This window comes from Brachycentrus maculatus, unplaced genomic scaffold, assembly GCF_059751285.1.
Source record: "Brachycentrus maculatus isolate JH-2025_06_01 unplaced genomic scaffold, ASM5975128v1 h1tg000180l, whole genome shotgun sequence".
NCBI classification, from domain to species: Eukaryota; Metazoa; Arthropoda; class Insecta; order Trichoptera; family Brachycentridae; genus Brachycentrus; species Brachycentrus maculatus.
In genome coordinates, this window is record NW_028280931.1 from 528455 (window position 1) to 554035 (window position 25581).

The 25581-nt window shown below is 29.7% G+C and overlaps 2 protein-coding genes across 2 annotated transcripts in view; one reads left to right on the forward strand and one right to left on the reverse strand.

The window, feature by feature from the left end:
• Window positions 1-25581, forward strand: part of LOC148307969 (uncharacterized) — a 416767-nt gene that overhangs the window by 272301 nt on the left and 118885 nt on the right. The window lies entirely within an intron of this gene.
• Window positions 271-23787, reverse strand: LOC148307973 (UDP-glycosyltransferase UGT5-like). Its single transcript, XM_088262444.1, has 7 exons — window positions 23390-23787; window positions 21186-21426; window positions 19091-19686; window positions 7359-7482; window positions 4610-5205; window positions 3531-3753; window positions 271-2590 (listed from the first exon to the last, which is right to left on the reverse strand). Exons 2-7 carry the CDS (start codon window positions 21424-21426, stop codon window positions 2067-2069), a joined length of 2304 nt encoding a protein of 767 aa, XP_088118570.1. The 5' UTR covers window positions 23390-23787; the 3' UTR covers window positions 271-2066.

Sequence of the window (25581 nt, forward strand, 5' to 3'; positions counted from 1 at the left end):
TTAATCATTTTTCAATTTTAACTCATTATTTTAATAATTTTGATTAAAAGAAACAGAATTTTACTAAGTTGGTGACATATGGAGACTTTGCTTGCCCACACATTCATGTTGATATTATATATTCTCAATGTTATTTACTTATATTCCGGTGGCACTTATTACCCGATTATAAACTCCGAAAATTCGGGTTTAGGATGAATAGTATTGTCACATCTATATTATTATAAATTTGGCTTTTACTTTGTTGAATTGTATGATGATTTTAATTTAAAAATAAAACACTTTTAATACCACTTTTGTTAGTTTATTAATGTAAATACGACTAGTTTTGAGAGCATCAAATACAAAATAAGGTAATTGCTTTAGGGGTTTTTACAATGTTCATATTTTCACCTGTTCACGAGAACATCTATGGTTCTCGAAACTGTTAGTGTTTAAATTAATAAATAAACAAATAAGGTCTTTTACAGTACCTAGTTATACTTTTATATTTAATTTGTTACAGCTGATAACATCACTTTTTTTAAATCGTGTCCGCACCCTGATGACGCATAGGATACCGAATCAGTTCGACTTTATATGTCAACTCGATCATTAATATATATGAAGGTAAGGTCATCAGTCTGTAGCTCCAGATTCTTGGATATAGAAGTGGATTGTGTTTGATGGGATAAAGAGGGCGTAGATGAATAAGCAGTTAAGAAAATAACTGATGTTTAGGAAAATAAATGTAGGGGATATGTTGCGTAAGAAATTAAGAATAACGGGAATGGTTATACATATTACTCGGGGTTGAATAAACGTACTCATACAAACTGCTGTAACCTAATGCGCATAATTCTTTCGAAGTAAAACATTTATTCATAAATGTCAAATGAAGAAAAAAATATTTTGTATAAAAATAGACTGCAAACCTTAAAATAAATTATATAATAATTCTTGATAACTTTGTCTCAAAAATAAAATGGATTAAATTATATATATCTTCTTGAGTCTTTATTTTTCTTTGTAGGAAAATTGTTTCAAAATAATTTTCTTATCATTCATAATTCCCCTATCTTAAGCACAAGTACCTTCCTCGAATTATCGTGCTAAGTCTCTCAAGATAATCAAATATTTGCTCTCTTATATACAAACATATTTCGACCGTTTCAAAGAAACGAAATATCTCGGAGCGGAATTCTCCTTTATCATATATTTTTAAACACCAATTGAGCTTATTTCTGTTTGCACTGATAATAATATCGACCACAACTCTAAGATAACTCATGGTTAAGTAATGAATTGACTCTGTAACTTACTCAAAAATCCCTTCAGATGATGGAAAATATCGTGATATTTTCCATGAACTATGGTTCACAGAAAAATGTGAGTCAAAACATAATTAATTTGGCGTTCCAGATATATAACTCTAGTCTGGAATATACTATTATATGGAAGCGAAACTTGGACTATCGTTTTTCTTAGGAGAAAACCCTATCCATCCTTCAATTAAACTCATCCCTCTTCAGTAATACCTTTTCTATCTAAGCGAATTACCTTTCTCTGATGACCTTGCAGAAGAAAGGAGGAGACAGGAGTCTTGTCACCTGTCATCTTCATGGTCTTCTAAGCAGTTGAGGAACATGTTTCAAAAATAATAAAAATTTTGTGATGTAGATTCTTTTCATTTCTTCAAATATGAAATCAGGATATCGGTTAAAACAAAATAATGGCATTAACTTTATACAATGAATTAAATTTAATATTATCTATTATAATATGTGGGAAATATTCAAGAAATATTTATTTTGATGATGGATTTACTTTCATACTAAATTTAACAATTTTACAGTTTTTTTACACATGTGAACCAGTACCTGCTTAGTAAACTGCGATCGATTTTTTCGTTGTTTATTTGCGATAACTCTTTGTAAAATTCTTCATTTATGTATATTTTGGATATAATAATTAAAATAATGTATAAATATAATTGTACTGATTTTTTAGGCGTTGCAAATTAATGTAAAATATGTACAATCAATAAATAAAAATATTTTTACTGTTCATTCTTGAATTATATGACATTAATCTCGTTTTCTTTTCGCTTTGGTTTCTTTAGACAATTTTCTCCATAGCTTTGAAAATTTCCTGAACACAAATTTAGCACTTGTGGCTAACACTCTTACGACCACCAAAATCACTAAAAGTATAACGAAAATCGCATCTATCATGTGGTATTCATACCATCTTATATCCAGCACTGGTGACCTCATGAAACTTGCTCCTTTGTGCTTGATGACGTACTCTATCCAATATATCGCCGTGTCCATGGCTGATTTCGGCCTGTCTCTGAACCGAATTGAAAGCTCTCGAGCGCTTTCGGCGTAAGACGAGTTGGTGAGGATTTTTTCTAAAGCTTTTGTAATAGCTTCCTCTGTGAGGGTAGAAAAGGCTAGTTTGATACCGAACCCGAGGCTTTCTGTTCTTGCTGAATTCAAATGTTGGTCTCCATAAACTGGTATCCCAATAACGGGAGTTCCGAAGTGTATTGCCTCCAATGTACTGAGAAGTCCTCCGTGGAAGATGAAGACCTTGATGTTTGGATGTGCTGAAATATAAGCGTTTTACTTTGAATTAAACAAATAAAGCACTTCAGAAATTAGATTTTACTTCAATGTTTATTTTATTAAATAATTCACTACTAAAGATTAAGGAGGAACGATATCTCCAAATAAAAGAAGAATGTTAGAACTAGCAAACAATATACAATTACATTCTCTTACCAACAGCAGCCGATAGGATAAGTGAGGAAGTACTAAAGAAATAGTTTAAGCGAGAATATTAAGTGAAATGGAAGGTACTTATTGATGAAAAGGTTTTTTTTTATGAATTGCAAGATAAACGTATTTTCCATAAAAATATATATTATGGAGGAGTGAACATAATACAAAACCATTGTAGTAGATTATTTTTGTTTTGCTCACTCTAATATTTATTTCATAGATATTAAATAAATATTAGAGTGTAAAATAAACTTAATTTATTTTAACCCCATGGGAATTGAACCCTAGCCAACACAATTTACGAGGGGATATATGTTAGATCATTAAAAATAATAGTTTTGTTTGGACTGTTATTTTTTTATTTAAATTTTACTGAATACCACATTTAAAAAAAATATATTTTATTACACGTGTTTCGATGGATTCCATATTATTTTCAAAAACGGGAACACGCGTTACAATGAATTTCAAGAAAGTTTAAATGGATAGTTATTACCAAAAAATATCAGTTTAAGAGTCATTAATGATGCTATTTTTAATACTCATTTTCCGCGAGGGTAAAAAGATAAGTTCGCAATTCTAATGTATATTTTAAATATTGATGTATTGTTTAAAATGTTGAAATAATGGGTAAACATTTTAAAAATGTCGTGTGTAATGTAGTCTTACTTCTTTTTAAACGTACAAAGTACTCAATTATTATTTATTATTTATTGAAATTTACTTTTCAAAGTTTACTTGGAAAATCATTTTTTTAATAGTTACCTAAAATATCTGTTTGCGGTAGCCAAGGTCCAGTTAGAACATTGTCTGGTTTCCCGGCCATATGTTCATCTTCCCACTTCCAGAGCACTCGCTGTTTCAGTTTTGAAAATACTTTCAGGAACATTTCTATCTTTTGTTTAGGCATGTCCTTGCTTTTGAGATTCGATCCCAGAGAGAAAAATACCACTCCGTGCTTAGCTTCATCGAGAAATTTTTGAAGAGTCTGAAAGTGTAAAGATATATAAATATTATAGGATGATTAACCATTAACTTTGTCAAATAACATGATGATTGGAACACACAAAAAATACTTGTGTTAGACCACTTTTGAGCTTATTAATGTGAACGTGACTATTTTCAAGAATTTTGTATTTTTATCTTTTTATAAGAACATCCGTATTTCTCAAAACTAGTCTTCTTAACATAAATAAACTGAAAAGTAGTAGGTATTGTTAAAGTATTTTTTATTTAAAATAATGCATCAAATATATTGGGATATTTTTTTTAAATTAAAATTTTCTGGGTTAATACCGCTATGTATTGTGGCACATGTTTCGATGCCTTTAGTATCATTATCAATCTACGATGTCAAGTTACGATGCTAAATGCTTCGAAACACACGTTACAATAATGCTCATAGTTTAAACATTAACATTCAAATTAAACATTAATAAATTTTACCACAAAGTAGCTGCCAAGTCGAGTAATGAAATTATAAATTTACTATCTTATTTGGTTAAAATAAAAATTATAATTTTTGATATTTTATTAAGTACCATTTTTGTAGATTGCTACTACCCCAAGGACCCTGATATGTAAAATGTAAAGTAATCAGGTATGTATATTTCTCGGTAATTTACGAAAAACCACATATTTTGTGATTCAATTTTAACAAATTTAATTACATTACAAAATTTCGTACGGATTTAGAATTTCATATCATATATCTGGTTATTTCAAGCAATTAAGAGCGGTGGTTAAATTCGTTCATTAGGTTACGAATTAATCGCCTCTAATTAAATTTTATGGTCCGGAAATTACTCCTAATTTGGAGACTAAGTAATAAGCGAACTTCTCACCTCTGATAAATTCTTCGGTGGCTTAATATGAACACCTCCGATTTCCACTATCCCAGGTACGTGAGGTCTTATCGTGTCAATACTGTAGTGGGTGTTTATAAGCACTACAGACACATTTCTTTCCAATTCGCTGAGACTAGGCAAAGGCCTTGGTAGGTTCTTGAAATGGCTCTTCAAAAGATTTTCGTGTTTTGGTTGCAGGTAAAATTTTCTCCCGAGAAGATCGTAGGCGGTGTAAAATACATTTTTCAATCTCATCCAGAGATTCATGTTTTTCTCCGTCGACAGGAATTCATGGGGCATGTACGACATCTGCAAAGGGTTCCCCATGAATTCGCCAGAATACTGGGTGAATCCCATCGTGCTGATCGCCACTATGGGGGCCTTATACTTATGGGCAAACATGAAGAATGCCTCTTGGAAGAACAGTTCCATAAATATCAAATCGAATTTTGAATTGTCGTTTTGTATGAAATTTTGAAGAGACGTTGAATTGAATGCAACCTCGGTGCTGAAGTAAGTGCCGTCCCAGAGTAGTTTCATTTCCTTAGGGAATGCCATGTTCTCGAATGAGAACTTGTCCATGTTTTCTCCAACTAAAAATCAAGATGTTTTTATTTTATTTTTTCAACTAGCTGCACCCTGCCACGCGTTTCTATGGCTCATTCTGGTAAAATAAAAAAAGCCAAAAGAAATCACACAATAATAAAATGTTTAATTTCAGGATACTTGTGGGCATGGAATATTTTAGAATCTGTCAAGAAACACGCTTTCTGCCATGATCAATGATTAGAATTGGATGAAGGATATAACCTTCAACAGATGACGCTGCCATTGCGGTCAAAACTGATTTTTTTAAACATGATTTCACCTGTCATAGGCATAATCCACATACGTGTTTATGAAAAAAATCGGTGAATTACTTTAGAAGATTAACGATTTTGATTAAATAAACATTTACATTTTTATTTCATAAATGGAAAAAAACATGCAGGTTTTCGAGTGTATAATTGAGTGTGATTTCAAAGAAATCGATGATTAACTTTAGGAGAATTGTGATTTTGAGCGAACAAACATTTACGTTATATTTATGTAGAAATTCAATTAAACATATTACCTCTTCTGATCACCTGGTACTTGTATAAGCGTATTCAAAAAGTATAATGTTATAATCATTGCCTTACGTTTTAATTCTACATTCGTTATCTAGATAAACAAACATATGTACTATTATGGTATCATTATAGTGACCCATATTTTTAAGTCCAGGTATGTGGTTATCTTATGCATCAATATATTATGCCTGGTGCACACTCACGAATGTTTTCACGAATGTATTTGGCCAATTACCTTGTATTTTCATAATTCTAACCTCGAAAAAGGTGATTTTAGAATCGACAGACCATTGATATAGGAGAATTGCCAACCTGGCGATATTGCACGAAGGTATGTAGCCTCACTTCGAGACGCCATGATGAATTGTAATAATATAAATAAAACGAAAATACGCGACAGGATAACATATGATAGAGACAGAGTGATTTATGCCACTTTGGTGTGCAGCCGAAAACCAACAATGAACGGATCTTGGCTAACGGAAAATACTATTGACAATACCAACATAAAAATATAAAACGGAAAGTACGCCATTTAAAGTCGTTAAAACATTCGCATTATGTGGGTATATTAAAATAATTTGGGAATAAATATTTCTTTTATAATTACACTTGAAACTTAATGCAGATTTAATATCTTTCACTTCTACTAAAATCGTTTTTATCATTTTATTAAAAACCATATTGTTTTTCTATATTTTTATGAATGCTATTTTTTAAATAGATTTTACTTTATTATCTTATGTGTTTATTTTTTTTTTCTCTCAAACGTCATGTATTATATGTTTTCTGAAATTCAAACATCACAAAAGATTACATGTTTCAATGGAGATGAAGCACTTTTTATAGAAAGAGAATGTGGAAATCTGGGAATCCGGTTGTTAAAATTTTTCTCTTCTTTGTGGGTAACAATATTTGTTATGATTGGTTTACTTCTTTCATTGGCAGCCTCCACCCACCTCTATACTCCGCTCGTCTCTTCAACTCGGCATATCCACTACAACGCATGTCGGAGATAATTTGGTTCATGTAGGTTAAGATGAGTTGTCATCTGTAGTTTGCGCCTTCGTACATGTCTTCAACAATCGTAAGAAGTAGACATGGGTGTTTTATATTATGACCTCACCAGCCCTACTTCATACCTCGTTGTTCCCTACATATTCCGACCAATGAATCCCCAACATGCGCCTGTGGCATCACATTTCAAACGCCTCCAACCGCCTTCGTTCTCCCGTTAAATAATCCATATATACAATATAATAATAAAATAATAATAAAACCTTTATCCGCACCCCAATGGTGCATAGGGCACTGCTTCATATAAACGTAGTGTTATCTCAATCGTTTACACATGAAGGAAAGGTGATCAGCCTTCCGCTTCAGGTACCAGTCCAGGGTAATATTGAATAAATATTACAGTGTAAAAATGACTTATATTTATTTGACCCCCTCTGGGAATCGAACCCGGGACCTCCAGAACGGTAGCCAAGCGTGCTGACCATTACACTACGGAGGCGAACAAATACAATATAAATGTTCAATAATGGTTAACATTACAAAGTAAATAAAGTGATCGCTAACTGCTTGATCTCTTTTAAAACATCTCATAATTCTTAACAGTATTTTCGACTTACATGAATCCCAAAATGTCCTGTTGTCCAATATTATTTGATGATAGTTGGGAAGAGGTTTTTTCTCATAGTGAGTAGTAACAACTGTCAACTCGTGTCCTCGCTCGGCCAGTTCCTGCAGGATCGGCTGGATGTTAATGTAGTGAGACTTTCCTGTGAAAGGAATCAACGCCAATATCCTGGCGGGAGAGCATTCTGGGAGAATAACTAACGCGAGTAGAAATATTCTCAAAAATGTGCTATCCATCTAGAAGCATAGAAAAGCAAAAATAAATAATAAATATTGGATTATAGGCGCTGTTGTTAAAGGCAAGTATAATGTGTGCAAGGAAAGTGATTTTCTGATATATGTTGAAAAATCCAATGTCGTGGTTTTTGAAAGAGATGAATGTAGATCTGGATATTTAATAGTAGTAAATGTGGAAATATTGAAACTGGTAGATAATTTCGTGAACTTTGAACGTATGTTTTCAAGTGATGGAAGGAACAAAGATATAAAAAGGTGAAGGAAAACTGGGAATAGAGTTATGAAGAATGGTGCACTGAAATGCACAGTAGCGCAAAATTGATCACCTTGCTGTAATATAAATAACGATCAAAATATCACTGCCATAATACGATGCAGTGCCCTATGCATCAATAGGGATGGATAAAGGTAGGTAGAACATTTTAGTGAACTTTTAATAAATAATAATAATAATAATAAAACCCTTATCCGCACCCCAATGGTGCATAGGGCACTGCGTCATATAAACGCAGTGTTATCTTGATGGTTTACACATGAAGGAAAGGTGATCAGCCCTCCGCTTCAGGTACCAGTCCAGGGTAATATTGAATAAATATGACAGTGAAAAAATCACTTATATTTATTTTACCCCCCTTGGGAATCGAACCCGGGACCTCCAGAACGGTAGCCGAGCGTGCTGACCATTACACTACGGAGGCGGACAAAATAATAAATGTTTAATAAATGTGTGTTAAATAAAAGTAGACAGAAAATCATCCATATTTCCAAATCTATAAATAACTACTCGCATGTGAAAGGAATCCAAGACCATATAAGCCAGAAATGATCATATAAGCCAGCCAAAATTCCAAGTCGTACTGGAATGTGTACTCCGAATTTTTCATGTAAAAACGATAAATGCTTCATTTTATATTGAGACACTGATAATAAATCGAAATACGTTATAATTTCAATGTAACAAAACATTGTGTTGTAAAAGATCATTGTTTTACAAATTAATCAATTTGACTTAGTTTGAAAATTCGCAGAAAGGATTGGTCTATCACCATTTTGAATTAGTGATTGAAATATCTTATCATTTAATCTATAACTCCCGAGAAATGTCTGATGGACCATATAGGAAAAATACATACAAAAGGTAATCTCCATTCGTATGATTAAACTTACCTGAAATTATTTAAGTAGTTTTATTGATAAGCTTACAATTAATTCCAAATCTTCCTCACAAAAAAATCTAATATTATTTTTTTTAAATAATATAAAACTTTATTTTAATAATAAGTACATCCATTTTTCTATACTTGTATTTTTTATTATTATCGAGTGTTTGATTAATCACGTACATCCCAAATAATACGAGTATACAAAGATTATTTTGGATAAATATTTTAAAACATACCGATCGCCTGTAAGTTTCTTTTACTTTGATATGTTGATTGGTAACATTTTATCGGTTTCGGGGATTAACATTTTTACTGGGGGTTTCCTAACAATTTGGATTTTTTTAATCTTTTTTCCTTAACAATAAATTATATCGTTAGATTATTGAAAGGAGTCACTAACTGATTGAATACCAAGTCTTTGATACGCTGTTGAAATATATATTCAGTATGAAATATCAGTGGTGCAATTACAAATATCGCTCACTCCTTTCAACAACGTCATAAATCAAAAAACGTAAATTTTCAGTTGTACATGTTTTCGGAATGCCCAGAAAATGTACTTTATCCCAGCAAAAGCGGTATATTTTTAACTTAATATTTACCCGCTGTAGGGCAGAAAGAGTTCGTTTTGCATTTTGAAGAAAAAGTATTGTTTAATTATTTTTTTAAATAGACTAAATATTTTTCAAATGGAGAAAAAACCTACAGGTTTTACCTAAAAAGATGTGTTGCATAGTAAAAAGTTCAATAGTGGCTTGATATTTATTTTTAATACATTGAATTATATTTTTAAACTTTAAACTTAAAACGATGGTGGTTAAAACCTGGTTCCAATTCTAATGTATGGAAGTGAAACATGGAGTTGGCAAAAGAAGGATGAAAGTAGACTGAATGCAGTCGAAATGCGATCTCTCAGAAGAATGTGCGACAAAACGATGTATGGTATATATACGAATAGTGAAATAAGGAAGAAATGCAAAGCTGAGATAAGCATTATCGATAAAATTAAGAAAGGTGTGTTGAGATGGTTTGGACATGTAGAACGAATGAGTGAGGAAAGAACGGTAAAACAAATTTATGAGGCGAATGTTAGCGGTAAAAGAAGCAGAGGAAGACCGAGAAAAACATGGCACGATCAGGTATGCCAAATACTTGAAAGTGGTCAGGTTAGGAGTCGTAACAATCGGCGGGTATGTATGAGGAGATGCATGAACGTGGAAGAGGCGAAGAATGTTTGCAAGAACAGAGTGGTGTGGCGCTCTATTCTCTCTGCCTACCCCTGCGGGGAAGCGGCGTGATGGTTAGTTAGTTAGTTAGTTAAACTTTAAACGATCTCCTGAAAAATCAAGTTTTCTATTTATTTATGACGTTCTTGAAAGGAGTGAGTGATATATAGGTACTGCAATTATATGTACTGTCACAAAAAACGAACGCCTGTATTTGCTTCCGCATTAGATTTTTTTTCAGATAAAGGCCAACTTTTGCCATGTTTCTGACGAGCTTTATAAAAAGTTGCATAAATAAATACATATTGTAGGCATGAGACATGTAATTTAAGCAATTATTTGACTCATACTCAGACTAATATTTTCGATTGCGGTATGTCAAACATAACAATTTATATTTATTAAAAAAAAAATATTTTAAATATGGTACATAATGTATGTTAATGCAATATGAACCTCAATGTTCGGAATAAAATTACATTCATGTGTTTCTCGTCGCAAGTTTTTGAAATTTATTTATTTAAAACAAATCGTTGTATTTATGATACTTTACTATAGTAATGGTATTTTTTGTTGTTCTCTTTTTAAGAAATTATTCATTTTAATATATTTTGCATTGAATAAAAAAACTGTACTGAATTGAACAAAATATTTATAAAATAAACTTTTTTGTGTTAAATTTACGTCTTTTTAAAATAAAAAAGGTATTATTAATAATTCAACATATTGAAATAATTTTTTATTAAGTTTGTTATTAAATACATTTAATGTTTACCAAATTTAATAACTATTTTGTCATTTTTGGAGTACTGTGTTAACCTCAATAATCCAAAGATACTGTCAACATTTATGGTTTGATATTTTAATAAAGCAAAAAAAAGTGCGTACGAACCTTTAAAAAAAAAGAAATTCTTATTTTTCACCACACAAGTCAAAAGGATATGTTTGTGAACTTCATACTTAATTTAAGCGCTACTATTAAAAAAATGTTATAATAAATTAATCAGTTCGTAATTGTCTGTGAGAGTAAAAATATATACCGCACTCGCGTAATGCTGTCGAGTAATGCGTGTACCGAGTTCTACTGAGATTGTAAACGTTACATGTTATATAAATGTATATGAACTTAATACAAGATCATTTTGTGTATTTTCAGATCAGTGGCGTGCCTAGGGTTTACCAGTAAGGCAAACCCATTATTTTTCACATTCGTGAATATATGATGTACCTATAATTTCTTCACCTCATATCATTCCCAGTATAGTAAGCACCCAGAAAGTATTATAAATATAAACAATGTATTGTAATAATTGTAAAAATATGCATACATGTAGCTTTTGTAAAGTATAGCCATCGCCTTTAAATAAAGAAAATGTTCACTTTAATAAAATATCTTCCTCAGATATCTACCATTACCAATAAGTACCATCACCATATAATGGCATGCATAGTGGTTTATAATCAAATAAGCGTGCGATAATTTAAAAACAGTCACACATTAAATATGTATTTTTAATAATTTGGTCTAGATTTAGTCATTTTTATTTGGAGTTTATAGGCAAACCGGGCTTTTGGGCTTCTAGGGAAGTACCGCCACTGGTTCAGATATATGATTCATGTATACCTACGTGCTGTAATAGTTGACTCGTATGCGGTGCTCAAAAACAGGTTTCGTATTTTGTGTTACAATACTCTCGATGCATATGCAAGTCTGTCAAGTCCAGAGTGACGAATTTCTGAAACATTTATTTTGTTTAATAATATTTTTGATGCATATATAAATAAAAAAATAAAATAAAACCCTTATCCGCACCCCAATGGTGCATAGGGCACTGCTTCATATAAACGCAGTGTTAAATTGATCGTTTACACATGAAGGAAAGGTGATCAGCCCTCCGCTTCAGGTACCAGTCCATGGTAATATTGAATAAATATTACAGTGAAAAAATCACTTTTATTTATTTTACCCCCCTTGGGAATCGAACCCGGGACCTCCAGAACGGTAGCCGAACATGCTGACCATAACACTACGGAGGCGGACATTATGCATATATACGTCTGTCAAATTTAGAGTATCAAATTTCTTAAACATTTTTATAATATTTTAATATTATTCATGCATATGCATGTCTGTTAAGTCCAGATAAACGAATTTTTCGATCATTTATATTAATTTACAATTTTCTCGACGCTTTTGCATGTTTGTCAAGTCCAGATTAACATTTTTTCATGTATTTTGTATAATTTATATTTAAAGCACAAACTTTGTGATTTTCCATTTTATTATTAAAATTTCACTGTAATTTTAAATTGATTTTAAAACAAAGTTAAATTTTAATTACAATTATTTTGTTTTACTATTTTTGATGCATACGCAAGTCTATTAAATCCAGAGTAAAAAAATTCTTAAGCGTTCAAACTAGTTTACAATACTCTTTGATGCATATGAAAGTCTGTCAAGTTCAGAGTAACAATTTTTTTAAACATTTATATTGTTTTACTATTGTATATTATAGATACATATGCGAGTCTAACCAGTCCAGAGTAGAAAATTTCTTTATTTTACAATATTTTTGTATTTAAATTTATATTTTGACATTGTTATAAATGTTAAAATGGGCAGCAAAAAAAAACTATTTTTAACATATTTATAAAAAGGAAACTTTTTTTGCGTACCCATTTAAATTGTGCCATTAGATATCAAATTGAATAGAATGCAGATATAACTATTTATTTATTATGATATTAACTATAAACATCGTTACATAAATAACTTGATTAGTGTTGTCGATCAGTTGGAATGCAAATGGTCAAATGAGTCATTTCAGGCCAAGAAATTTATTTTATTTTATTCTTAATACAATAACAAGAAATATGATATACTTCTTTACGGCAATGAACTCACATTTCAGTGTGCCAGAGTGGTGTGGGATTCTATTCTCTTTACGTACTCTAACGGGGAATAAACAAATTAGTACTATATTTATTTATGGGTAAAAGCATAAAATATTTCAATACGTGCACCTCTAATTTTGGACTTTAAAAAGGAAAAGAATACGAAAAAAAATTAAAACAACCGAAACAAAAAAAGAGGTCTAAATAAAGATTTTAAAGAAATTGGTTTTAATTGTCTTAAATTCAAAATTGACCATTATTTATTTTACTCCATTCGGGAATCAAACCGGGGACATCATGTACATTTATTAGAATTTAATATTTATTAATATCTTTGAAAAATTTTATTTTATTTTTGTAATTTGCCTTAAGTCTTAATAAATCAATCAATTTACATTTTCCATGTTGATATTTTTTCCTTAAATGTTTTTCCATAAATTTATTTTCAATTCACCTAGTAAATACCGCTTATTCTTTAAATTTATTGTTACACTTTTTTTGATGCATTTGATATGAATTTCAAACATCGTATGATGCAAAATTCATCAAAATACGTGTCTCAATAAATTTCAAGAAATGGTGGTATTTAAAAGGTTAAATTTAAATTAAAAATGGATATTTTATATAAATTACAGCACAGTGATTACAAAATCAATTAATGTGATTGAAAACAAATAATTATTAACACTTGAATTAAACCGAATTTCTGATTTGCAAACTTTGACCTGAATATAATTTGGAGGCATCAATTTTCAACTAATATACTGTGGCATTTTCCTGTAAATTTACCGTTCTCAAATTACAATTAATTTCCTGTTTCATTTTCTTAAGAGCATTCGAAAATAAGTCAACTTCTTTGAGTAAATATTATTTAAATTTCATCGATTTATAAACTTGATCCACCTGAAATAGGATAGCGCCATCTCTCGGATGGGGCGAGAATTTTTCAATATCGCATTTCAAAAGGTATGTTAATTAGTTTCATAAAATTTGAAGCCCAACCTTTTGGCGAATAATAAGTTGCGAAAATTTTTGAAGATTCTTTATTTAGATTAAGTATTTCTTAGACATTCCTTAGAAAATATAAGTAGATGTATTATTAACAGGATTTTTTTTATTTTCTTTAAATAAAACGTAATAAATGGTCACTTAACTATTCATTAACTAAGTCATTTGAAATTTAACCTTGATATAAATTTGAACAAATACAGTATTATATTAATATATCATTCTGACCACGATTAAACAAAATATTTTATTATGATGTTTTAAGCAATGTAAAAAAGTTAATTTCTTTGTTCATAAAATATCACCTTACACATGCGTCTTCGAAGCTTCATATTTTTAATTCCATCCAAATATAGTTTAAGTTAATTCAGATCAATTTCTTAAACATTTTTTGCAGATACTTTTTGGCACATTTTATAAAATTTATAAAATAAAATACCTTTGTTTTAATTACTTTATATATAAAAAGTAGTTAAAATAAAATGGTTTTATTTAATAAGTTTATAAGTTAATAAGTTTAATTCAGATTAACTGGTCAACTTTTGCCAATTGATAAAAAAGGGTTTTAGGGATATCCTCGTATTAAAGATGTTTATTCCACTCTCATAGCATAGTGGTTAGCACGCTAGGCTATTTTGCTGGAGGTCCCGGGTTCAATTCCCAAGAGGGTCAAATAAAAATATTTTGATTTTTCAGTCTAATATTTATTTAATATGACTCTGGACTAGTACCTAAAGCGGAAGGCTGATAACATTTCCTTTGAGTATTTAAGGATCAAGATTACACTGCTTCTATACGACGCAGTGCCCTATACACCATTTGATGCGGATAAAGGTTAGAAGAAGAAGAAAGATGTTTAACGTTTCTGAATATTCAAATATATTTTATATTCTTAATGTATTTTTTTTACAGCGCTTGAAAATAATTACCTTTACAAAAAGATCAACAAAAATCTAACACGTAAAATTATATAATATATAATTTGTCAATATAAAAAATGGTGACAAATTACTATATTTAGTACTTTATTAAGTTTCAAAGTGAGAACAATTTGACATGAATCAAAGATTTTTAAACTAATAATAAAACGTTTTTTTAAGATACATATTTATTCAAGAATATTTCACTCTTATTTAAAATTATCACGATTTATTATTTCAATTTTATGTTTTGATTATAATCATTAAATATTTAAAATTAATTTCATTATAAACACATTGAAACATAAATGTGCAACACTGTTATATTTATGATAAGAAAAGTAGGTAATTGGTATAAAGAAATAATAATATCTTATCATTTTGTTGTTATAACATGGTATGGCTACCGTAAACATTATATAATTACGAGAAATCATTTAAGATTAGTAGTACACGGCGTTTGAAAAGAAATATTTTTTAATCGTGTAAAAATAAAACTGTTCACATCTCCATGAAATTTGTATTTGGATTTATTAAAAATTTATTTATAGCAAAGGTTTTGCGAGAAGGAAATTAAGTTTATTTTGCTTTTAATGAGCTTTTACACATTTAATTCTACCAGATATCTCCAAACTGCGAATTTCAAACTAATATCAAAATAGGTGACATAAAAAGGGACCTATAGTGAAGAGGGTAGGCAGTAAAAAAAATATATAAAAAAATTTAATTTATTTTAAATCACAAAATATCTAAATAAAATTTAATAAAATGTGTCATATCGTTGAAAGGAAACCAAGTAATCGCATAGTTTTTTTAATGATGAAATCCACATTTCTTCAGCTATCACACTTTTCCATTTGTACACTGAAGTATAGAAGGCACTGCTTATATGACAATACGGAACGCACGCCACTGTACATATATTATTAATTGATTTGAAAATTAAACATTTCATTTGAAAATACCACATATATATTGGGTCACGTGTTTCGATGCACTCAATAGCATTAACACATACGTAATCATGTGATAAATATGATGAAAACGTGTCATATAATAAGCTGTATAAAATACAATTATTTAAAAAATATATATATTTATACCGCAAAGTAGCTGCTGAACGAAATAACGAATTTAAAAAATGGGAAATAAAATTCAAAGTTTGTATTTAATATATGTTACATACATGTGTGATTGAACATACTTTTTTATGTTGCTTACATATTGTGAAACAATTTTAAAAATCAATCGTTTTTCTTAGTATTATTACGGCAACTTCCATTTAACAAACATTTTTTTATTCTCAGTAAGACTTTCAAAATTGTATAAACGATTACCAAAATAATGGCGAAAATTAATACAATTAACGCCGCCACATCGATCATGTGAAATTCAAACCAAGTCATGTCCAAAATCGGAGACCTCAGGAAAGACGCACCTTTGTGTCTTATCACATACTCGATCCAGAAAATGGCTGTATCCATCGCCGAATTGGGCCGGTCTCTGAATCTCTTTGATAAGTCTTTTGCTTTTGTCGAGTATTTTGGATCATTCAAGATCTCGTTTATAGCGTCAGAGAATTTGGACTCAGTCAAGTCTGCGAAGGACATCTTCATTCCATATCCGGACTCTTGAACCTTCTCAAGATTGAGGAACTGGTCCCCGTAGAATGGGAATCCCAGTATTGGGACCCCATGATATACGGCTTCCTGGGTGCTGAGGAGGCCTCCGTGTGTAATGAAGAGTTTGACGTTCAGATGTGCTGTGAACAATTTTGTCATATTGAGTATTCACTAAACTGTATGTTGTGTGCTTTTATATGTCTACTTACTATACCCGTTTATTGATTTGATTAATTTTTATCTTTTTTTACTTTCTCATTTGTGTTTCAGTATTGTTTTTTTTACTATTGTTCTGACTAAGGGTTTTAAAAATATATATTATTTTTACTGTATTTCATTCTCTAATTTTGTTATTACGTATTTTTTTACCCACTTTATTGTTTTTTAATTGTCGGTACATTGTTAACGTTAATCTTTAAATGAGTAATGGAATAGGGAAAAATACATATGTTACTCTTATGTATGTAATATATTTCAAAATATATATTTTTTTCAATATCTAAAATTATTATAGCTGGATATAATTATGTTGTTTTTCATTATTTTTAACATGTACAGAACTTGGGTAATAATGAGATGGCTTGCATAAATAGAAGTTCCAAAAAATTTAGTAGTGTGATTGTCAATCATGGGTAGAACGGTAAATATTGCACGTATGTAAAGTAATCATATAACCAGCCTATGGCATTTCTTAAATGTTTTCCGCAGATACTTTGTGGCACATTTTATAAAGCCTTTGACATACCATAAGCCCTGTATATACTTAGACTTCCATATTTTTCCTCATCTATGTAGAAATAAAAAAAAAAGTTTATTACTATAAAACTTTTTTCCGTACCACAAAGTTCACGATGCTTTTAAAATGTAAAATATATACAACTAGAGTGTTATATAGTGGAGAAATTAAAAATTCTGGCGAAACATACCAAGAATGTCATTTTGTGGAAGCCACTTTCCAATCATTACATTCGATGGTTTATCTTCGAACGCGTCTTCTTCCCACTTCCAAATGACTCGCTGCTTTAATTTTTTGAAAACATTTAAAAATATATCCAATTTCTCCTTGGGCATATTTTTTAATTGTACGTTTGATCCACAAATAAAAACAATCGCTCCCTCTTTTGCACCATCCAAGAACTTTTGCATTTTCTGAAACAAAAATCATTATTCAAAAGATTAAGGGTCAGGACTAAACCACACTTTTTGAAAAGTCTTATTCAAAAAAGAAATTTCAGGAAATTTGTCAAAACGGTGACCTTTTACATAAATGTCCAACGCTTGACCTTTGACATGTTCAACGATAATGTACTATATTTTCTACTATTTATTTTCTGTACATAAAGTTTAAATAAATTATATACTCCTACATATCGCTCACTCCTTTCAACAACATCATAATTAAAAAGAACTTGATTTTTCATGAGATCGATTTTAAAGTTTAAGAATATAATAAAACGTATAAAAAATAAATATCGAGCCACTTATTGAACTTTTTCTGTGCAACAGATCTTTTTAGGTGAAACCTAAAGGTCTTTTCTCCATTTCAAAAATATTAAGTTTATTTGAAAAAATAATTAAACAATACTTTTACAAATTGAACTTTTTACTGTGTGACTTTTTTCATTTGAAAAATATTTTGTGTGATCTATTGGTGAGATGTAAGTATAGATGTCTCTAGTGAAGTTCTAGTGATTCAAGAACAAGGTTTCTAAATTGGTTCATATATACAGAACTTCCAAGAATTTTAGTAGTGTGGTTGTCAATAATGGGTAGAATTGGTGAATGTTTCACGTGTGTAAAGTGATCACTTAAACCAGCCTATGACGGTCGTCAGCCCCGTAAATGCCCAGACATCCATATTCTTCTTCATCTTTGATGAGATGTCAAAAATAATATGCTTTGTTTTTATTATACGCTAACAATATGCATTACTATAGTACAAACCAGGGGTCATCAATTTTATTTTGAAAAAAAAACAAGATTTTTTTTTTCAATACTGGGGGCTGGATGAATAATGCATGTTTATTTCGAATACTTCACTTTTTTTACTTTGGGTCCACTACCTACTACTTAATCTAAATTTGATTGATGAATTGATATATAGCGATCGTGAACTAAATTCACAACTAAATAACATTATCGTATTAGAATTATATATCTTATATTGATTATCATACACAGAAATCAGGATTTTTTTTACAGAAAATGAAAATCTCTTCCGATCTGTGTAGGTTGATTATCGATAAAGAGAGTAAGCGACAGAAAAATATCATAAATCGGACAAGTCACGGTCACATGCACACAGGGAAGTAATACAGCGAGTCAGTCTCATAGACAGCACAAAAAAAACATTAATCATAAAATCGTGAAATGAACTTGGACAAAACTGAAGTTAATTATATTATTTGAGAAAAAAAAAAGATGTATACATATATATATATATATATATATATATATATATATATATATATATATATATATATATATATATATATATATATATATATATATATATATATATATATATATATATATATATATATATATATATATATATATATATATATATATATATATATATATATATATAGATAGATAGATAGATAGATAGATAGATATAAATATAACATCTTTGAAAGCATGAATTTTCTTACCTCGGGTAATTTCTGTGGCTTTTGAATATGAACCCCACCGATTTCTACAATCCCTGGAACGTAAGGCCTTACAATATCATAACTGAAATGGGTGTTTATCAGAATGATCGATATATTTCTTTCCAGCTGTTCTAGACTCGGTAAAGGTCCTGGCAAATGGCCGAAATGTCTCTCTGACAATTTTTGATGTCTCGGCAGCAAATAAAAGTGTCTCCAGAACAAATCGTAGGTGGTTGAATAGAGGTTACTAATTCTGTCCAAAAATGATAGCTTTTTACTGTAGCCGGAAAATTCGTGGGACATGTATGGGATGACGAGTGGATTTCCTTTTGTTTCGCCGATGAATTGCGCGAACCCCATGGCGCATATGCCGACAATTGGCGCGTTGTACTTATGGGCGAACATGTACATTGACTCTTGGTAGAAAGTCTCCACGAATATTAGGTCGTAGTGGGATTTGTCATTCTTTATGAAGTGTTGAAGATTTGTGGAGTTGAATACGGCTTCGTTTGTAAAGTACACTGCGTCCCATGCAAGATTCAGCATTCCCTCTATGTTTACTTTCTCCAGTGCGAAGATATCGGGCTCTTGTCCAACTGGAAAGATTACATAATAATTTCATCACGGTCGAATAATATCGCAAGTGACTTTAGTGAAGTGAACTGAAGAGATATTATAACATCATAAATATTTTGGTTTATAATCGGCTATCTTACGATGATATCGGCCTTTTGCGATATTTATTTTATTTTTATTTTTTTAAAGTAAGAGAAATATTTGTGATTTTATCACTTACAAAAATGCTCCAATTTCATGGTATTTCTGTGAGCTTAAGCGCCTCATTATTTGAAATAGGTACCAAATTGTGGATTCGAGCTCACAAACTCAGACTGAAGAGTCTGCGACACAAACCACAGGACCACAACCCGATACGATTTGTTTTTCTTTGTTTTTTATATTCTAAATATTGTTTCAAATAAATTTCAGGGAGTAATACATAAGATACATTCAGAACGATTAAATAAATTGGAGTTAAAATTCAGATGGTTGGTCGATATCTCATAGTCAAACTAATAAAAAGATTCAAAAAGTATTTTTTTTTATACTATAAGATGGCTTTCTGAATAAGCAAAAAAGTAAAATTAGCTTTTCATCATATTCATCTTTGTTCTATCCACAATTATCTTTGTTTTAAAAACTTATGAATTTACATTATTATTATGCTATAGGACTTTTTTTTTTTATTTTAATAAATTATTTCATTTTACGTTACGAATTCTTCTGTAATCATTACAATTTATTTTATTTTCGTGTCTAAACTTGATATGAATCATCTACATACATAATCATTTGATACGAAAGAAGACATAAGTCTGAGCATCTTACGACCTGGCGTTTGGCCGGCCTGATCACTTTATTTTAACGAATATTATTCTACCCATTATTGAACATTAATATTGAATAATTTAAAAAAAATACAAGTAATTCAATGGTTTTGGATCTTTTTAACATACGAGGAGTTATTTAATAAATTGCTCTTGTATAAAAATGTCAGATGTTATCTCAAGTTGAGACACCTACAGGGTACCACAAAAATAATCACCCTATCTGAAGATGTTATAGTTTTTTCAAATGGCGTCGTAAGTCAATGAAATTTGACATTTGTGAACAAGACAACTGCAGATTGATAAAACGGGCACATATATGTATCAATAGTTGAAGCAGTCACTTGAAAGATATCATCTTTTTCACTTACAAAAAATTGTAAATGTCCAGATAAAGATTTTTACTGCTCAATTTTTTTTTAAGTAAAAACGTTGTTGAAAAACATAATTGGATGATTAATTTTGCAGCACTCTGAATTTGTTTGAATACTACAGCTATCTTGTTGACAAATGTCAAATATGATTGACGTACAACGCCGTTTGCAAAAATTATAACATTTTACAAAAGCTTGATTAATTTTGTGTCAATATATAAAATTGTTTTACTTATATCTTTAATCATATGACTGAAAAACAAATAAATGAAAACTGGACAGAGAACGTAATTTAAACAAATGTATGTAAAAATTAAAATTAATTAAAATCCTCACTAAAATCCCAAAAGAGCTTCTTGTCAACGACTATTTGCTCGTAGTTTGGAGGTGGATTCTTCTCCTCAAACACAGTGAGTACAGTAACATGGTGTCCCCTTTTGGCGAGTTCCAGAAGTATCGGTTTGAAGTTCAAGAAGTGGGATTTTACGGATACGGAGAACGTCGCTAATATGCGGTAGGAACAACATTGTTGGATGAGCAGCAGTATAAGAATGGAATAGAATCCCCACAAATTCATCTGCAAAAAAAATCACAAATTATTTTGAGTAAAAGTAAAATTTTTAACATTACTGTAATTTTCATCAATCGATATTTGCTTAAACGCTGTCAATTTTTTTCTGAATAGAATAAGTTTTTACCTATGGATTTTTTTTACTAAGCCTATTCGTTTACGAGTGATTTAAAAAAAATAGTTTTTTTGATCATGTAACGGATGTATATAAAATTACGCGCATATTTAAACGCAAAATTTATATTAACATTTTAAATTAACCAGTGATATGCGGAGATTTCAGATATTATACAAACGATCATTTACATATTTTGTATATTTAAAACGTGTTACACTCTCCTTATCATTTATCGTTCACTTTGTGAAATACCAGTTTTAAGTGGTATTACACAAAGTAAACGATGAATGATAAGGAGAAGATCATAATTTTTTTATTTAAAATAAATCCATTTTTAACATTTATTTGTAATTAACTATTTCTCTTTTTAAATATTTTCCATTATATAATTTTTCAATTTCATACCTGTAATAATTTTTTTTATATTTTTTCGGTTTATGATTAAAGCTGTTCTTACCATTCAAGCCCTTATCCGCACCCGATGGTGCATAGGGCACTGCATCATATAAACACAGTGTGTTATCATGATTGTTTACACATGATCAGCCCTCCGCTTCGGAAACCAGTCCAGGGTAATATTGAATAAATATTCGAGTGAAAAAATCACTAATATTTATTTGATCCCCCTGGGAGTCGAACCCGAGACCTTCAGCATGTTAGCCAAATACGCTAACCATTACACCACGGAGGTGGACAAACATTTGTTTAGTTTAAAATGTACAGTCTTAAGTGTAATATTAACGAAAGGTTTTGTGAATTAAACCAGTAATGATCGTTTGCATGCATACAACACAATCCAATCACACTTATATATTTTTTTAAACATAGCAGAGAAAAATAAAGATACAAAACGAATATTCGTAAATATTTTTTGTCCCACGTTTTTGTGATACATTGAAAATAAAGGCTAGTTATTTTATTGTTGAATTCAAAATAAATAATAAGGATATATGAAAAACCTGTTATAAAAAAAGCTGTTACATTGTTTTATTAAGTAATAAAAAAACATTTGAATGTGTTCAACGCTCAAACTAATCTATTTGTTCAATTTCAATATAATTATTTCCTGGTTTCATTTTGTAATATCAATGTTTTTTTTTTAATTTTTCTTTTGTTAGTCATTTTGCACCAATTCATCACTAAAAATCAACTTATTTTTCATCTTAAAGCATTTCTACTTTGCCTAGTATAATTCTTAAGTAAAGAAAATTTTCCGACGAATGGTCCGGTGTATAATCCCTTCATTATTAATTTTTTTAAAAAAATGAAATTCGTAGAAGTTGGTCATTTTTTTACTCGCTTTAAATGGCGATATTTATTCAAATTTAATTTTTACCTATTAAAATCAATGTTATTAAAACATGTAATCATCTTCTCTTTCATTTTTTTCTCTTTATTCCTTTATTTTCTTCATCTATATCCACACATTTTTTTGTTGAAATTTAAACACATACAAATCTTATGTTTTGATTCGAATTGAAACAATTGGCTTTATACTAAAGTGTTTGACTTTATGGGGTTTTGAAAACATTATAAAACTAATGTAATGTTAGTTATCAACCCCATGAGAGTAACTGTCATTTTTTTCGTGGCGAAATCCGTATGCTGGACGAACATTTTTTCACTTGTCAAATAAAATACTTGTGTAAAAAACTGTGTAATTGTTATTTGATTTTATAAATATATGTTTTTATATATAATAATGTATATATAAATATATATATTTATATATATATATATATATATATATATATATATATATATATATATATATATATATATATATATATATATATATATATATATATATATATATATATATATATAAACATAAACATAAACAATACTAACCTCGAATGAGCCTAACAGGTATCACTTGATAAATTCAGAAGTTAATTAAATTTTGTAATCATTAATTTTTTGCATCATTTATAACACTTTGTCTTAATAATTTAATATCAATTTCACAATCAATACAAAATATCACAAATAAGATAACTATCACTTTAAAATTATGCAGTTGTAATAATGAAAACTCAGGTAGTGTTTTAAGTGCAAAGAACACAGCGGATGCACCATTGGTCGAACGGAGATACTGAACTGCGAGTTACAAATGCCGTAGCATTTTACTGTGAATGCTATTATATCATTGGGTAACTTGGAAAAGGTTCTGACTTTATAAGAATCTCGAACGAGACAGACTCTTTTTAATACAACGATTCGTTATTACCTACTTGTCGAATGTTCAACTGCCGTTCTGGCATTGGAACGAGATGTCATTCATAACGACTTTTTAATCGTGTACCTACTCGTATAGCCAGCAAACTGAGACGATGACGATGCATAACGTATTTAAAACATTTTGAGTGTGTCCTTATACTTTTATGGAAAAAAAGTGTTTTATTACCATACCACAAAACATGCTTTCAATACACAAAATACGTTATCAAACTGTTTTTTTCTTCATTAATTGATTCTGCAGTCACTTTGTGGTTAAATCTATCCATTTTTAATTTAAATTTTACTTGGTAAATACCACTATTTGCATTTCACATAATTTTAAAAATGATGTGATATGCATTGAAACACGTGTCACAGTATATTGAATGAAAAAGTGGTATTTACTAAGTAAAACTTAAATTTAAAATGTTTTATTTTTTTCAAACTCATTTGATAAATATAATAATTACAAGAAGCATGTTTCGACATCTCAATATAGATGGAGAAGAATATGCAAGTTCTAACAGTTTGATCGTAAATAACCTTTCTATTCGGTTCAATAAAAAATACGTACTTTGTCAAAAAAACATTTTATGCGACTTGGAAAAAAAAACGGCCCAAGGTGCGAACCTCTCCCCTATATTGTATAAATTTATAAAAATGCATATTGAAAACGTCATTTTTCTCATCATTATTCAAATACATATCGCTCACTCCTTTCAAGAACGTCATAAATCAAAAAACTTGATTTTTCAACAGAACGTTTTTGAAGTTTAAAAATATAATACAATGTATTTAAAATAAATATCAAGCCACTTATTGGACTTTTTACTGTGCAACATTTTTTTAGGTAAAACCTGGAGGTTTTTTCTCCATTTGAAAAATATTTAGTATATTTATAAAAATAATTAAACAATACCTTTTCTTCAAAATGCAAAAACAACACTTTCTGTCCCGTAGCGGGTAAATATTAAGTTAAAAATATGCATCTTTTGCTGGGATATAGTACATTTTTAGGCATTCCGAAAACAAGCATAACTGAAAATCGACGATTTTTGATTTATGACGTTCTTGAAAGGAGTCAGCGATATATGTGCGTATTTTTGCAAAAAAATGTATTGTGGTGTTAATACGGATTTATTAATATTTTTTTATCATGCATTTGGCAAGTATTTTTTTTTATTTTAAATAGTTTAAAACACAAGTTTGTTTTGTGAATACAAAAAATTGAAATTATTCTGGCACTTTTTACTGCTTACTTTATTTCATATTTCCGTACTCAAAAATTAATGTAAATATATTACATAAACAAATCACACCTGATACAGTATTTCTGGTCTTCGGCCTTCTTACATAATTAAATTTTAACTGCTCAAGCAGTCAGTTCATTGATTTCTTAATACTATTAAGAACTTGATTTAATGTCAATATTCAACAAACTCACTTCATAAAAAAAATACTAAAAATCTTTCGAATGTTTTTATCATGAAATGAGCTAGTAGTTTATGTATTTATTTTTCAACTTTTTTTGTTATTATCAGACACCTGATCATTTACTCTACGGATGAAATATTAATTAATTGTTAGTATTCAACTGATCAAAATAGAAGTTTCTAAAATTAAAATTTTATTTTAATCTCTCTTGTAAAACAATTATTATATGTTTTTAATTAATGTTTTAATTAGTAAATACCACTATTTCATTTTTGCATTCACAATAGCTTTATATTATTATATGTGTGAATTATTTTTTTATTGATCACACCATCTTCAGTAAGCTATATTCCCAAATTCTCGACTGTGGGTAAAACTCAACCAAAATT